The 15,490-nt window shown below is 41.9% G+C and overlaps 1 protein-coding gene across 1 annotated transcript in view; it reads left to right on the top strand.

The window, feature by feature from the left end:
- Vav (Vav guanine nucleotide exchange factor) overlaps positions 1-15,490 on the top strand; it is a 61,623-nt gene that overhangs the window by 33,721 nt on the left and 12,412 nt on the right. The window contains exons 5-11 of the mRNA XM_089643613.1: positions 1,758-1,928; positions 2,432-2,677; positions 7,904-8,023; positions 8,497-8,613; positions 10,825-10,989; positions 12,320-12,522; positions 14,174-14,291. Coding sequence (XP_089499739.1) covers positions 1,758-1,928; positions 2,432-2,677; positions 7,904-8,023; positions 8,497-8,613; positions 10,825-10,989; positions 12,320-12,522; positions 14,174-14,291 — 1,140 coding nt within the window. The remainder of the gene's footprint in view (positions 1-1,757; positions 1,929-2,431; positions 2,678-7,903; positions 8,024-8,496; positions 8,614-10,824; positions 10,990-12,319; positions 12,523-14,173; positions 14,292-15,490) is intronic.

Below are 15,490 nucleotides of genomic sequence, written 5' to 3'. Positions count from 1 at the left end.
AAATGAATCATACTGAATTAATTCACTAAATGGATCACACTGAATTGATTCTAATGAAACGCGCTTAATCGATTCACTAGTTTTCATTGAACCACACTGAATTAATTCAATATTTAAAGTAAATCACACTTAATTGATTTACTAATTCAAATAAATATCTCTGACTTGATTCACTAGTTCGACTGAATCACACTTAATAGATTCATTAGTTCGAATGAATGAATCTGCCCAGGTGTAGTAAGCAAACCGTTGTTATTTGATGTTATCCTGTCCAGCGGTAGCGCCGCACCCCCCCGTCCGAAGAAGCCACTGGCCCTGGCACCCGAGCAGGAGGACGTGACGGAGTACGCCAGCTACTGCGAGCGGATCCGCCACGAGGAGATCTACCACGACCTGTGCAGCGTCAAGTCCTCTAAGCCGCCGCCCTACCAGGGCCCGGGCCATTCCCTGAGCCGCAAGGGAGGGGAGCACCACGCCACCTCGGGGGGAAGGGAAGCGGCCCACGCCGTATGTTTATTAACAAATAATCACAAAAGCAGAGAGTAAAATACTTCCGTCCAAAGTCATCCTGTTTTTTTTTTTTTTTTACAATAGCTCCACACAGATAGCCTGAGGAAAATAATTTCCCTCTGGGCCTATCTCATCTTAAAGAATGCTGTGTGGAGGGTCTTTTTAAGAAGATGAAGTTACGAGCAGGAATCTGTGGGTCGGTGTGTCCAAGAGAGAAACCGGACAACTCAGAACAGTAACAATTCAACGCACTTGAAAAGTGATATGAAGTCTTGAAGTGGTCACATTAGTTTTTTTTTTTTCATTACTCTTAATGATTTTATATCGCTTTTCAAAAGGTGTGTTAATTTGTCTCTCTCCCGAGTTATCATGGAACTGTCCAAGAGTGGCGGACATATGAATCCATTTATCCAAGAGAGTCCTGCTGGAGAGGTCAAAAGGTCTCCCTCAACCAATGTCCAATTGATATTCTTCTCGGGCAAGACCAGGGGCGTATATTGACTTATCCACAAACATCATTATTCATTGATTTGGCATGTTTCTTTTAAACTTGGTAGTTTTGAAGTAGACTAGAATTTGTAGTTTGAAGCTTATTCCTTGATGTGATTTTTATGTTTTTGTTGATTACAAAAATAGTGCCACTTGGGCCAGATGAACTCTTGTCACATTTAGTGCCACTTGAGCCAGATGAACTCTTGTCACATTTAGTGCCACTTGGACCAGATGGACTCTCGTCACATTTAATGCCACTTGGGCCAGATGAACTCTTGTCACATTTAGTGCCACTTGGGCCAGATGAACTCTTGTCACATTTAGTGCCACTTGGGCCAGATGAACTCTCGTCACATTTGACAATGTCACAAATCAGCAATTATGTTTTCTTTAAATTTTGCCATTTCAAGTTGCAACCCCTCTATTAACTGCCAATTCTCGGCCCATGTTGGTCACAGATCAGTTGTACATAATCAAATATGTACTTCATTTCTAAATCAACTTCTTAGATGATTTTATTAGCACAGTACGATCTTAAATCGAAGCAAAAAATATGTAGAAGGTGAAGGCACGTTTAGCTATTTAATAAATAAAAAATTAAACATTGAGTTTAATTTTTCATGTCCATTTGACAATGTATCAGATTTGGAAGTTAAACTTAACCTCGCATTTGAACGTACATAATGTACATATATAGTGATTTGTTTTTGTTGTATTAGTGTTATTAACGTGTGTTTTGTATGACGCACGTACAGTTGGCGACTTCCTCGCACAGTCTGGAGAAGCGTGACTACGTGATACGAGAGTTGGTCGATACGGAGTCTAACTACGTGGACGTTCTCGGCAAAATAGACAAGTACTTCCTGAACCAGCTGGCGCAGGTGATGAAGCCGCAGGATTTGCAGCTCATCTTCTACGGAGTCAAGGTTGGCACAAGTACTTATTTATTATTTTGAGTCACATCTTCTCCTGGAGTCCAGAGCTGGTGAGACCGATAGCTTTGGTAAACAAGCTACTTCTATAAACCTGTGAATTGTTTATGTTAGTTAACAGAAATGCCCTTCTTTGTACTTATTTTGGGCAATATCTGATAGTATTATTATCTCAATGACTCTACAGTTTAGGATTGTTGTAAACAGAAGTGGAGCCCTCTGTTATTTTCAAAAAGAACTGTTGGAGTTGTCAAACCGTGGCAGTGTGGGGTATTCAATGGAAGCTTAATCAAGCTAGCGACTAAACATATTATCTGATTGCGGGAAGCACTAAATAAATTTATTTTAATTCATAAAAATCACCCACCCAAATGTGGGTAGCCATCGCTTAAGTGGATACTATAAAAATTCTTATTCACTCACCAAGGTTATTGAAGGTATAAGACTGTCCAGGGTATTTTGAGGGTAAAGGTAAAATTCGTCCGTTTACTTTCCAGGAGCTATTTGAGATCCACAGCGGCTTCCTGTGCCAGATCCGGCTGGCCACAGCGCTGCCCGGGCCCCCGGACATGGCCCCCCTTCCCCCACCGCCGCCGGGGCCCACACCCAAGCTCGGTGATGCCTTCCTCGCCTGGCGGGAAAAGTTCCTGCTGTACGGGGACTACTGCAGCAACCTGACTGCAGCACAGGACACCCTCAAGGGGCTGACGCAGAAGGACGACGCTTTCTCAAAACGATTGGCGGTGAGTTGTGTTTCTACCTGTTCTATGTGTGATCATTGAGGTACGCATACACTACGACACTAGACACTCGACACTCACGCTAGAAATGTAGGCACTGGTGTATGAGCCGTCCACACGCCAACCATATTCGTCTGTCTAGATCAGCGTCCACAGTGCCCGAGTTGCTGTGACGCTACATGCAGTGTCCAGGGTGTCTACACTACACTCGCGTACATTCACTGTTGTAAAGTCAATTATTGACAGATGTCGCAGGGTTGTGCTTATTATTAAATGACGTTGACGTAAAAATAGGAAGATTTGGATCAAGGAGTGGATGAAAAGGAGAGAGAAACAATGGAGTCGATTGGAAATAGTATAATATACCATGGAAATAGTATAATAGCCGAGCCGCCAGACTCCTCCTATCTGGACTGCCCGGGCTTTACCCTTGCAAGCAAGTTCCGACTCAAAGGAGGAGTCTGCCTCTATAGTCGAGCTGACGTCAACTGTGTACGACTATTGGTCTGGAAAACTCCAGATTCGACGTAATGTGGGTGCGCGTCAATCTTGCCAGTACGGCAAGATTCTACGCATGTCTATACCGCTCACCGAACCATAGCGAATCAGACACTTCCGAGCTCTTCAAACATTTGAGAGATACTATTGATGATCTCTTGCCCCGCTACCCTTCGGCCGAGTTTGTTGTTCTGGGGGACTTCAATGTTCATAACGAACCATGGTTGAAGTTCTCAGGCCCAACGGACTCGGCTGGCCGACAGGCGGAATCCTTTGCCATTTGCTACGGATTAGAGCAACTGGTTCAGGAGCCTACAAGGGTTCCTGATGTCCAGACTCACCGTTCCAATCTGTTAGACCTATTCTTAACTACTGTGCCACACGGTTATAAGATTGACGTGACAGCGCCTCTGGGATCATCTGACCACTGCCTAGTGTCGACATCAATCCCCGTTAGCCTCAGACCAACCAATGAGAGGCTGAGGAGAAAAGTGTGGCACTATAGGTCAGCAGATTGGTTCGGTATGCGGGCCCATTTCAACGCTTTTCCGTGGTCAGCTGTTTGTTTTCGGACTTCGGACCCTTCAAGATGTGCCCTGGAGATTGGTGAAGTCATCAAATCGGCGATGGATGGCTTCATACAATCGACTACTAAAGAAACTGGTGTGGGCTCAAAGCCGTGGTTCAGTCGACAATGCTCCGAAGCAGTTCGACGAAAAAACGCTGCTTACCGAGCCTTCAACACATCTCAAACGCCCGAAAGCAGATCAGTATACAACAAATCGGCAAAGGAATGCAAAAGAATCATTAATAGGTCAAAATTCGAACACGACCTGCAGATCAGCAAAAAGCTGGCTGCCTGCCCGCATGACAGCAGAGCATTCTGGTCGCTTTCGGGCTCAATAGGTCGGAATTTTCGTAACCCAGTTTGCCACCTCTTACCAGACCTGACGGCTCACTAGCAAACACCGCCACCGAAAAGGCTAACCTATTAGGGAAAATGTTTGCGGAAAAGCTGAGGATCCGACATCGGGATGTACTCCACGTTATACGGGGGCTCGATATTAACAAAGCTAGTGGACCTGATAGAATACCTGCCCTGGTATTGCAGAGGTGTGCTGCGGAAATAGTTCCAGTTTTGACAAAGCTCTTCAAAATGTCCCTGAAGTGTGGCACTGTGCCCTCTGGTTGGTTGGAAAAATGCGGTCATTCACCCTATTCCCAAGAAAGGTGACCGCTCCGACCCGGCCAACTACCGCCCCATAGCGATCACATCAGTTCTGTCCAAAGTGATGGAACGTGTGATCAACGACAAACTGCTCACATACCTCGAGAAGAACAAAATTATCAACGACCGTCAATACGGATTCCGGCGGAACCGCTCGTGCGGTGATCTTCTCGCGTATGTGTCGCATGTTTGGGGGCGGTGCCTGGAACGTCACGGTGAGACCCAAACGGTCGCACTAGACATATTCAAGGCCTTTGACCGGGTCTGGCACCGAGGACTTAACAAATTGTCTTCTTACGGACTTCCCGCATCCCTGTGTATGTGGATTGCTGACTTTTTAAGGGATAGGTCGATTCAGGCAGTTGCTGACAGTTTCACCTCTTCCTCACACTCTATAAATGCTAGCGTCCCACAGGGATCGGTTCTGTCTCCGACTTTGTTTTTGTTGCACATCAATGACCTTTTGACATGTGCACCGATTCATTGTTACGCGGATGACAGTACAGTTCATGATAGTTTTTTGTTTGACAAGCCCCCAAAGGGCACACAAACTCCAACGGCTCGGAGGGCTTTGAAGCAGAGAATGGACGGTTATCTCGAGAGTATTTCCTCCTGGGGTAAAAATAATCTCGTCGAATTTAATGTTTCAAAGACCCAATCCTGTCTGATTACGTCTAAAAGGGATCTAAATGATAATCTAGTCTCCTTCAACGGAAGCAATCTTCCGAACAGGCCTTCCATTGATATGCTCGGTGTAACTATAAGTGACCAGCTCAGGTACGGGGGCTCCATCGAAGCCAGAGTAAAGCTGGCCTCTCAGAAGCTGGGCGTACTGTACAGGGCCCGCAGATACTTTAATAGTACACAACTGCTGACCCTGTACAAATCGCAAGTGCGCCCTACTGTCGAATTTGGCAGCCATCTCTGGTCCGGAGCCCCTAAATACCTGAAAAAAACCCTTGACTCTTTGCAGAAACGGGCGGTCCGTTTGATAGATTCCCCAATCTTAACAAACGGACTGCAATCTTTAGAGCACAGGCGTCAGGTAGGTATGCTGTCCTTGTTCTATCGGTATTACAATGGAAGATGCTCTGAGGAACTAGCGTCACTGATCCCTTCGGCACCGGTGCGTAGTCGGGATATACGCCAAACGCGTGCCCTACATTTGTACACGGTTGACATTTGTCACATGAGAACGGGTCGCTTATAATAATACTTGGATGACTTGTATAGCGCCGTTTTTGTGCAAAAACACCTCAAGGGCGCTGTACAAACTTATAATACATTTGTACAGTGGTCTATGTTATTACTTAACTATTTATGGAGAAAATATACAGTTCAATACTTACCTGATAGGTCACTTGAGATTAACACTTAATTAACATTATCTAATTGTTTATTGGCGAACTTTAGATACAGGATTTAGGACTTAATTGAAAAATTGAATATAACTGGACTTTCTCTTAGGATTGGTATATTTATTTTAAGGATACAACAGCTTAAAAAGGTAAGTTTTTAATTTAGACCTGAATTCTGTTGGACTTGTTATGGATCTTAGTTCCGGAGGGAGTTTATTCCAAGCCTTCGGCCCAGATACTCCGAAAGCGCGATCACCAAACTTAGTATTTGGCTTGTGCATAGGTTCTATCAGTCTGCCTACAGCTGCTGATGTTGCTGATCTAAGCGTTGACTGCCTCAGACCAGTGTTTTCCGGGAAGCATAGTTCAGAGATGTTGGGTGGGGCCATTTCATTGATGGATTTAAACACCATCCAGCACAGTTTGTACTGGATTCTTTCAGGGCACTTGAGCCAGTGAAGGTTACGAAGGTTTTCTGAAATGTGTGAATATTTTGAAACCCCGGTTATGAGCCGTGCTGCTGCATTAAACACTGATTGAAGTTTGTCAATTTGATATTTTGGAAGGCTGGCATAAATGCCGTTGCGCTTCTACGATTCGTTCTTAAGTTCAACAGCTCGGCTGTGGAACGAACTGCCGGCCTCTGTGTTTCCTCCCTCCTACAACATGGGACTCTTCAAGACCCATGTTCACTCCTTCCTCTCCACAAAAAGACCCTCCACACAGCATCCCCAAATATGACATAGGCCCTGAGGGAAATTATTTTCTTCAGGGCCTCCTGTGTGGAGTTAATATAAAAAAAATAATAATATACATTTAAAATAGTATAATATACTGTGTTATGAATATTAAAGTTGTCACAATGTTAAGATACTTACTTAGCCCATAGATGTGTTAATAGGCTGTTATTGTGTGTGGTTTTTCTAAGTACATTATTGACTGTTAATATGATAGAATAGTGGGTGGCCAAGTTTGACTTTGTTGGTCTTTGAAGGCCAACGCGCCAGAGTCCCTTCCAGTGGTTGAACTGGAAAAGAGCTCGCCAAACCGACCTACCGACGGTAGAGCATAATTCTCCATTCAGGGCGGGGAAAAATATATCCCATCTACATGATGTTTGAAAGGAAGTTGCAAGGTTGTAGAATGAAAGTAATCTGGATAAACTTTGGACTGGCCGTAACAAATTATATTTGATAAATTTCACAGGGAAATACAAAAAAGGTGAAAACTTACCCCCATCGACCAGAACGTAGAATCTATCTACCCTGTCTAAAATAATAAGAACGTATTTAGTTATGAGGAACGAACACTGAGTGCCGCGAATGGCGGAGTAGATGAATCAGCCATGTAGCTAGAGGACGGCAGCATCAGGATGTGGCTGGCCGACGGCCCAGTGTGGTCCAGCCAGTAGGAGTAGACGGCATCAGAATGTGGCTGGCCTACGGCCCAGTGTGGTCCAGCCAAGAGGAGTAGACCGCTGCATCAGGATGTGGCTGGCCAACGGCCTCGTGAGGTCCGGCCATGTAGGTAGTAGACGACGGCATCAGATGTGAGGTTCAGCCATGTAGGTAGTAGACGACGGCATCAGATGTGAGGTTCAGCCATGTAGGTAGTAGACGACGGCATCAGATGTGAGGTTCAGTTTAAAAAATGCTCCGAATCAAAATGCACACGGCAAAAACAGTTTATCGGCAGAAATAATCACGGATCGCTTGGATAAATTCTGATTACCCCCATGGCCACACATGGCGAAAATACGTTTTCATTATCCACGCCACCCGGGGCGAATTCCACTCGCGGGAAATATTATTAGACTTCTAAACTTGAATCACAAACTGAACATTTCGGTATTAATCACGAATCCATGAAATATCTTTCGATCAGATCCTCAGAGCCCCAGAGATAATAATTGACCCCCCGACCGGACACCCTCTCTTTTCTCTGCCCGGCCGGGAAGTGCCACCATCTTGAATTTTTTCTCACTTCCTGTTAAAGTTCCTTGTTGCCAGAGCATAAACAATAGACAAGATAAATCACAGATTTGACAGGTTCCTACTTAGAGTAATAATCGTATGTTATTTTCATAACAACTGATCAAAAAGTTTTCACATTTGTTTTAAACGGAATGTATTTTTTTTGTTCCAGAAATGTCAAAAAGAACATAGCGATGGCAGGATACAGCTGCGGGACATCTTATCGGTGCCCATGCAGAGGATCCTCAAGTACCACCTCCTCCTCGACAAGCTCGTGCAGGAGACGCAACCGGTGAGATTGTAAAACAATCATTCATTAGCCTATTATTCAATTCCTCCATTTTCAATTGTATATTGTTCTGAAAAGACAGTAGCAATAGACAATGTATCGACACATGGCTAATCGCCAATCAAATGTCTTGCCGACAGTACTTATTTATACTTTGTAGTGTTATTAATAGTTGAAGTCCATTCTATTTTATTGTATACACGAAGAAGATTACAAATTTGAGGTACACGTAGATATAAAAGGTCATGGAGAGAGTTTTACTATTTTACGACGTGCGTCAAAATATTGTTGCTAAATTGTCTGTAAGTGACGTTAAAAATGTTGATGGTCAACACAGAATCGTTAAACAGTTGAGTCGCTCTGTTGATGGCCAAAAGTCCTCGCTTTCGGAGTATAAAAAAGTGAATGGGATCTCCCACAAGTATAGTTGTTTGTCCCCTATATGTATAACCCATATTTATTTTGTAATATTACAGAACCACGAAGATTTCAGAAGTCTGGAGAGAGCTAAGGAGGCCATGGTGGATGTGGCGCAGTACATCAATGAAGTCAAAAGAGACAGTGAAGTTTTAGTATTACTCAGCAATGTCCAGGTAAGAAACTCGTCAAATTACAGCTGTTATTATTTAGACGACTTTTCTTTTATTACTCTTTCTACCGTGTCAATTATAGACATCCAAATTGATATCCCAGCCAAATTAAAGCAAGCAAATTATTGCTAGCTGCGTAAAAAAGACTTTACTACAATTACAAGATCGAGTTAAAAAAAAATTAGGGCTTGTTTCCAAAATTGAATATTTTGTTACACATGTGTTTGGAGTTTTTGCAAGGAGACTAATGAAAGATATTGTGAGGTTCCAGCGTTTATTGAGTCAGTGCTCACGCAGTTGGTGGATATTGTCGACGGTGAATTCCCGAAGATCGACACCGCGTAGGTGGATGTTGTCAGCGGCGAATCCTCCATGTTGAAGATCGACACCAGATGTAAGCGGAGATGATGGCAGTGGAGTGGTCCAGGAGATAAAGTCGGTGGCTAGACACCGTGTTGGTGGAGACCGGACTTGTAGACGTTGGAAGATGTCGCAGGGCCTAGACGCGTGGGGACTGCACTCCCCAGGGAAGATATCACAAGGCCAAGGCGCTATTGTAATCCCGGGAGTCAATCTCTTTTCAATTCCCTTTTATGATTTGTTCAAATAATCTAATTATCCTATTGTTACTTCTACCATGTAAAAATCTGACGCAATATCCCCATCTTGGTTTGCGTTCTGTTATATCATCTGTTAGTTTTCATGTTGACATGAAGCACTGCTTTATCGACAACACGAAACGCAGGCAAAATTCAAAATTTAGAGGAATACATTTCCTTTAAATCTTCCCCCCTCGGGAAAGAATATATGGGAATTGGTAGTGAGACAATAAAATATGATGTTGTTGTTGTCACAGCGTTTATTGAGAGTCAGTATAACACATCAGTTGAGTTGCGCAGTTGGGAGATGGCTCTGGATCGATGATGATGATGACACCAGGCGTAGTCGGCGATGACTGCGGTAGAATGGTCGGGATGCGGGTCAGTGGGTCGACACCGCGTTGATGGAGATCGGACTCGTGGGCTTGTTCAGCACTGATGAAGGCGAGGAGTTTTCCGGGTACTTCAGCGTGAACGAGCTAGCCGAAGGTGCGATGGACCTGGTCGGCAGATGAGCGGGAGTCGCAGGCTGGTGACGTTGGTCACGGAGCCGAGGCGCAGACGGCGATGAGTTGGTCGCAGGGTCTAGGTGCGTGAGGTTAGCGCTGGCCAGGAATGATAGCCTGGGCCAGGGCGTTGAGGTGAAGAAGGATCGAAGCGTGACGCGGGGGAACCGGCCATAATGGCGGATTCCTCCATCACGCCGAGTCAAACTTCTCGAGTGGGATGATGTCGCGTCGAACTTGAGTGGAACGATGTGGAACGATCATGTACTTCGGTCCTTCACCGCTTATATACCTGCTGATTCCTTTGTTCTTGTCTGCCACGGGTTGGAGTAGCGTCTGGACGTCGAACCCACAGGACCGCTGACTCGGTTCATTGTATGAGCATTTGCATCACCCTGTATGCAAACATTCTCTTATCAGCAGTTCACTTATTACGGTACTGATATTTTAATTGAAGTTTCGTAAGACTGATTGCTGTCTCAGCTTTTTAACTCGTGCAGTCTGGTTATGATATGATGACCCTAGGAGCGGTGACATAACCGCTACAAATTTTACTGTCAAATTTTCGCCAAATCTACTTGTCTTCGATGTCTTCTTCTCCAGATGCTCGAACTAGAATAAGCATTGTGATATGGAATAGGTGTGATTCTGTTTTCTTGTGACCGAATATATCATGTAGATGGAGTATCTATTCTGTAGAGAATTTTTTCAACTATCTTTATGGTCCAACTTTCACTTCATTTAATGTCTCCTGCAGTAAACTCAAAGTGTTTTTTGTTTTTATCAAATAATGTTTTACTGTAGTTATGTGATCTTATTGTGTTTTCCTGTCTCTGATACAGTTAATATTTGATTTTCGTTGTTTTAATTCATTCGGTAAAATCACGATTATAATATTTCAATTGTTGGTACATAAGAATATAAGATTCAACTCATTTGACAGTTGTGATAAAGGCGGGAAAAAGCAAAAAAAATTAATCTTAATAAACTTTTTTTATTTGAAATCAGAACATAATTGCTACGGGTAAGTACCGTCAATATTCTTTTACCCAATATCATTACATTATTTATTATTTATTTAATTATAAATAATTGTTAAACATTACCAGGAGAGCATACTGGACTGGGATCTTCCGGATGGCGCCAGACTGGCCGACTACGGCAGACTCCTGCTGGACGGAGAACTGAGGGTCAAGGCTCACGATGACCTTAAATTGAAGTCCAGATACGTGTTTGTCTTTGATAAGGTTATGGTCATGTGCAAAGCTGTCAGGGTAAGAACTGTTTGAAAATATTATTACTTTTTTTTATTATCCCCAGGCTAATTTGTTTGCTTTTGGGAACATCTCATATATTATCTCCCTTATTGTCATGGTGAAAATATGATCTAAACGGTAATAGAAAGAGAAAACACCATGCTTAAAATTCAAATCTAGAAGTTAACCACAGAAGAATTAAAATATACACCTCGATGAAACCAAAGGATGAAACCGCAATTTGAGAAAAATTTATGAAACTTTAATTTTTTACAAATTATTTTTATATAAACAACAAAAAGTTAGGTGACAGTAATTTTTATAATACATTCGTCTAATAAAATGTTTGTGTGTGTTAGAGGTGAGTCGTACTAGTTCGTCTTGATACTTGGAACAACTGGTACAAGTATGAATAAATACCTAGTCCAAATACCTGTTCCCTAGTATTTCGCACTTGTACTTACTTATAGGTGATTTATTGTATGGGGTATTGCTCACTCGGTGCTGGATTCCCCACAGTATTTTTTCGAATCCATGGGGGGGTTTGCTAGATGATTTCTGCCCACAACGATTCCCCACAAAATTTCTACGTAAAATTGACTCCCCATTTTTCAAAAATCCATGGAGGGGCAAAAAATTCCCCACATTTTTTTTCGTGTCCTCTGGTGCATTTGCATTGCGGATAATCCTTATTTCTGTTAGAGGAACACTCTTCTCAGCATCTTGCAGCGGGCGAGTATTGCGCATACGGGACGCACAAGACGTCCAAGACTCGAAAGACTGCGAAGTACTCGCAAGAAGCGCAATACTCGCTAAAACATGCAATACTCGCAAGATGCCCAATACTTGCAAGACGCGCAAAACTCGTAAGACACGAAGATTCACAAGACTCCCAATACTCGCAAGACGCGCATTCACTATTTAGATGAGAAAGTGAAGGTGCGCCGTTTTTAAAACTTTTTTATGTTTGCGTTTAAAATTTGAATATTTCAAAAATTATATGTTTATTATTTTTCATCACCTTTCAAAAACAGTTTTTAAGTTTACGGGTAAGTTCTGAAGTATTCCATTTGATTTGGATTTTATTCCAAAGTGGAAATACACACAAATTCTCCAACTTCTGACAGAATATGCCAGAGGTCTGAGTGGTTAAATATAATATTGTGTTGTTATTTTTGTTGTACAGGATTTCCTAGTGACACAGGTAAAATACATCACCAATGTAATTCAATTAATACAGTTGAATGAATAAAAAAATTGTGATTTACTACTTTGTCACTCATTCGTAGTGTTTGTATGAGCAAATCGTTTTAATAATAAATAAATAAGCATTACCTTTGTATTTCAGGAGAACCAGTACTCGTTTCGATCCATCTTGCGTTTGTGCGACTGGCGTGTGGAGCAGGGTAACACGGGGCGGCGCGGGGACGGAGGGGGACGCTGGGCTGCGCGCTGGTTTCTGGTGCGTAGGTCGCGCGGCTCGGCGCTCACACTCTACGCACGGAGCGACGATGCGCGGCGCCGGTGGATCGCCGCCATCAGGGAGGCCCTGTAAGTACATATATGTAATATGATGCAACAAAATACACAGATTTTTAAATCCTTTTCAAATTACCGTTACATACTCGAAAGAACATGTCACAGGTCTCAGAGGGTGTACACATGTTGTATTTCACATATATTACAAATTATACACTAAATACAACATTTTATTAACCTTATCTACGCGACTAGGTCCATCGGCGGCTATCGCCATAAGCAAACGTCGCATATATATTGGAGTTACACTGAAACACATACAGTTAGTTAAAACGTGCCGCCATCTAAATTTTAAACAGTATACATAAAAATTATACAATAAAAACATATCTTTAACTTCTTGATCACCGTGCCTGTTCGCCAATTCTATCTGCGTAATAACTTACTTGTTTTTTGCAAAATTATATTTTTGTGAATTGTTTTATCTTACCAGATAATGTGTTTATCTCTAAATTTTTTTTTTTTTTTTTACAGTATTACCGCACAAGAGTCCCAACTGCTCCCGTCTGGAGCCAGTGAGACTATGGCATCCCCAATTGGGGTATGTTGTGAGGCTGAGGGTATTGGGGAGGGGAGGGAGATGGGGAAGAAGAAGGTGGGGAAGTACCTGGCTATTCAGATCTGGTCACCAAACACGGCTAAAGCCATTTCAAGCAACGTTTCAATTCTGAATGGTGGTCTTACACCAGGGCGATACTGAGAGTATCTTCCACTCTGGAACGTGCCGCAAATATACTATATATTATTTTAAATTAATTAATTGTGAAATAACACAAATTAATCAAATAAAATTTATTTGCGCACGCCGGGTTCGAACCCGCGACCTTCGGATCTGTAGTCAAAAGCGTATACCACTAGACCACGCCGGCCGTCGTACACTAAATAGTATAAAATAAAGTCGCTATACGGGTCTGTCTGTTTGTGCGCTTAGTTCTTCTAAACTACGGAACGGATTTTGATAGGATTTTCACCATCATTTAGAAAATTTCATCCGGAAGGTTTACATATATAATAATACATGCATAATGTAACAATCATTTCATCTTAACTGAACAAGGGCAAAAGTAATTACTTAATATGTTACAAAATATAAATTTTAAATACCTCGGGCCCTAGCATGAAGCCCAATATCGACACGATAAAAGTAATTTATCAACAATATTGGAGATTAATTAACAATCAAAAAACAAAAAACTGACGGAGAAACAGACATAACGATGAAATACATTTATTCGTCAACCAGAATAGTCAACATTGCTAAAAAATGTACATAACTTCTATCGATGACAATCTTTAAATAGTATAAAATAAGTCGATATCCGTGCCTGTCTGTTCGAGCGCTTAGTTCTTCTAAACTACGTAACGGATTTCGATAGGGTTTTCACTATCATTTAGAAAATTTCTTCCGGAAGGTTTACATATATAATAATACATGCATAATGTATTTATATAAAGTAGAGAAAAGTCAATGTTTTATAATCAAGTAATAAAAATATATTTTCGGGCACTACATTGTTAACGCTGGCTAAACCTTATGAGAGCCTTAACGGCCTATTGGCCGACACAGTGCACCTCTGGTGGCATAAGAGCGAACCATGCGACCGTGGCTCCAATATTCAAATATGCAGCTAACAATAGTGATGTTTGTTTGTTTTCCTTCCAGGGACAACATGGAGCCAGCAGGGTGCCGGGGAACCGACCACAAGTTTGCGCTGCACACATTCGAGAAGCCCGTCACCTGCCACCACTGCTCCAAGTTCCTCAAGGGCAGAATATTCCAGGTGCGTTACTTTGCTGCCCATCTCATGATGTAAAGAAATATGAATATATTCTTGAAGTTTTATTAACCCTAGATAACTAAACTGTTTTCATTATTTCATTGTAACTAAACTTTCGTCGAGTGGACTACGCAATAAAACACTAGAAATAAATCATTTAATTAAGATAGGAACTTGTTACATGGCACAAAAGTAAGGTTTATAATGAACAAATTAATATCAAAATATCAGTCTACACAGTGACCACACATGTCAACATTATGTGGACCACAAATAGCCTTTCTACATCTGGTGCAACGGTGTTTGGTCATCCTACGGGCCTTGGATGGACACAGGTAGCTAATTTTACGCATGTTTGACGTAGATGGAACCTAAGCTTCTATTGTAGAAGTTTCGCCAAGAATATCCTCAATCATGACAATATATGAATGTACGTATCTTAACAATAAAATTGTTGTTATAACTAAAGTTTCGTCCAGCGGACGAGGTCCTAGTATGCGTTTGACCGCAATCGCGTCACGTGCTGCACTGTTTACTCAAATTAGAAAGGTAATGAAAGAGTCAAGGTCGGGGAGCGGGGGGAAGTAGGTGATTTCGAATTTCGCCGAGTAGCGCGTCGTGGCGACGACGATTCGAGCCATTAGTTATCTAGGGTTAAATTTTCCATAAAGCTAAATTATTTTTTTTCACAATAAATAAAAATTAAGAAAACTCACAACAAACCACAGAACTGCGCTTTAGGTGGGCAGATTGAAGAATGACGCAGCCGTAATGCATGTTTTTTTTTTTTAAAGGCTGCTTTTTACAAAATGCAAAACAAGAACTCTTATCTCGTGGTTTATTTGATTGCCAACCGAATAAGATTTATTTTTGTAAGCTACAAACATTTTTTACGTTTTTTATGCTTTTGAAAATTCCAGGAAAAGAAAGTGTGTTTTGAACGATGCTTATGGATATGTCCACGTTCAACGGGTACATATTTTTCGTAACTATTCGCAGGCAAACAAGCGGTAATTTTTTTGAGATAATAACGTGTCTAGATGTATTATAAATTGTAATGCCTCAGACGCAGTGGTGGCTCTTCTATGGAGGTAATTTGGTTAATGGCCTCCCAAAAATACGCTGCAATGTTATTAAATTTTAAAAAAATTTATTTATTTAACTACTTGATTATTAATTTAACTTAATATATTAGTGTGGGT

This window comes from Hesperophylax consimilis, chromosome 19 (assembly GCF_061612785.1).
Source record: "Hesperophylax consimilis isolate HC1 chromosome 19, BYU_Hcon_1.0, whole genome shotgun sequence".
NCBI lineage: Eukaryota > Metazoa > Arthropoda > Insecta > Trichoptera > Limnephilidae > Hesperophylax > Hesperophylax consimilis.
This window is presented reverse-complemented; position numbering and strand designations above follow the sequence as displayed.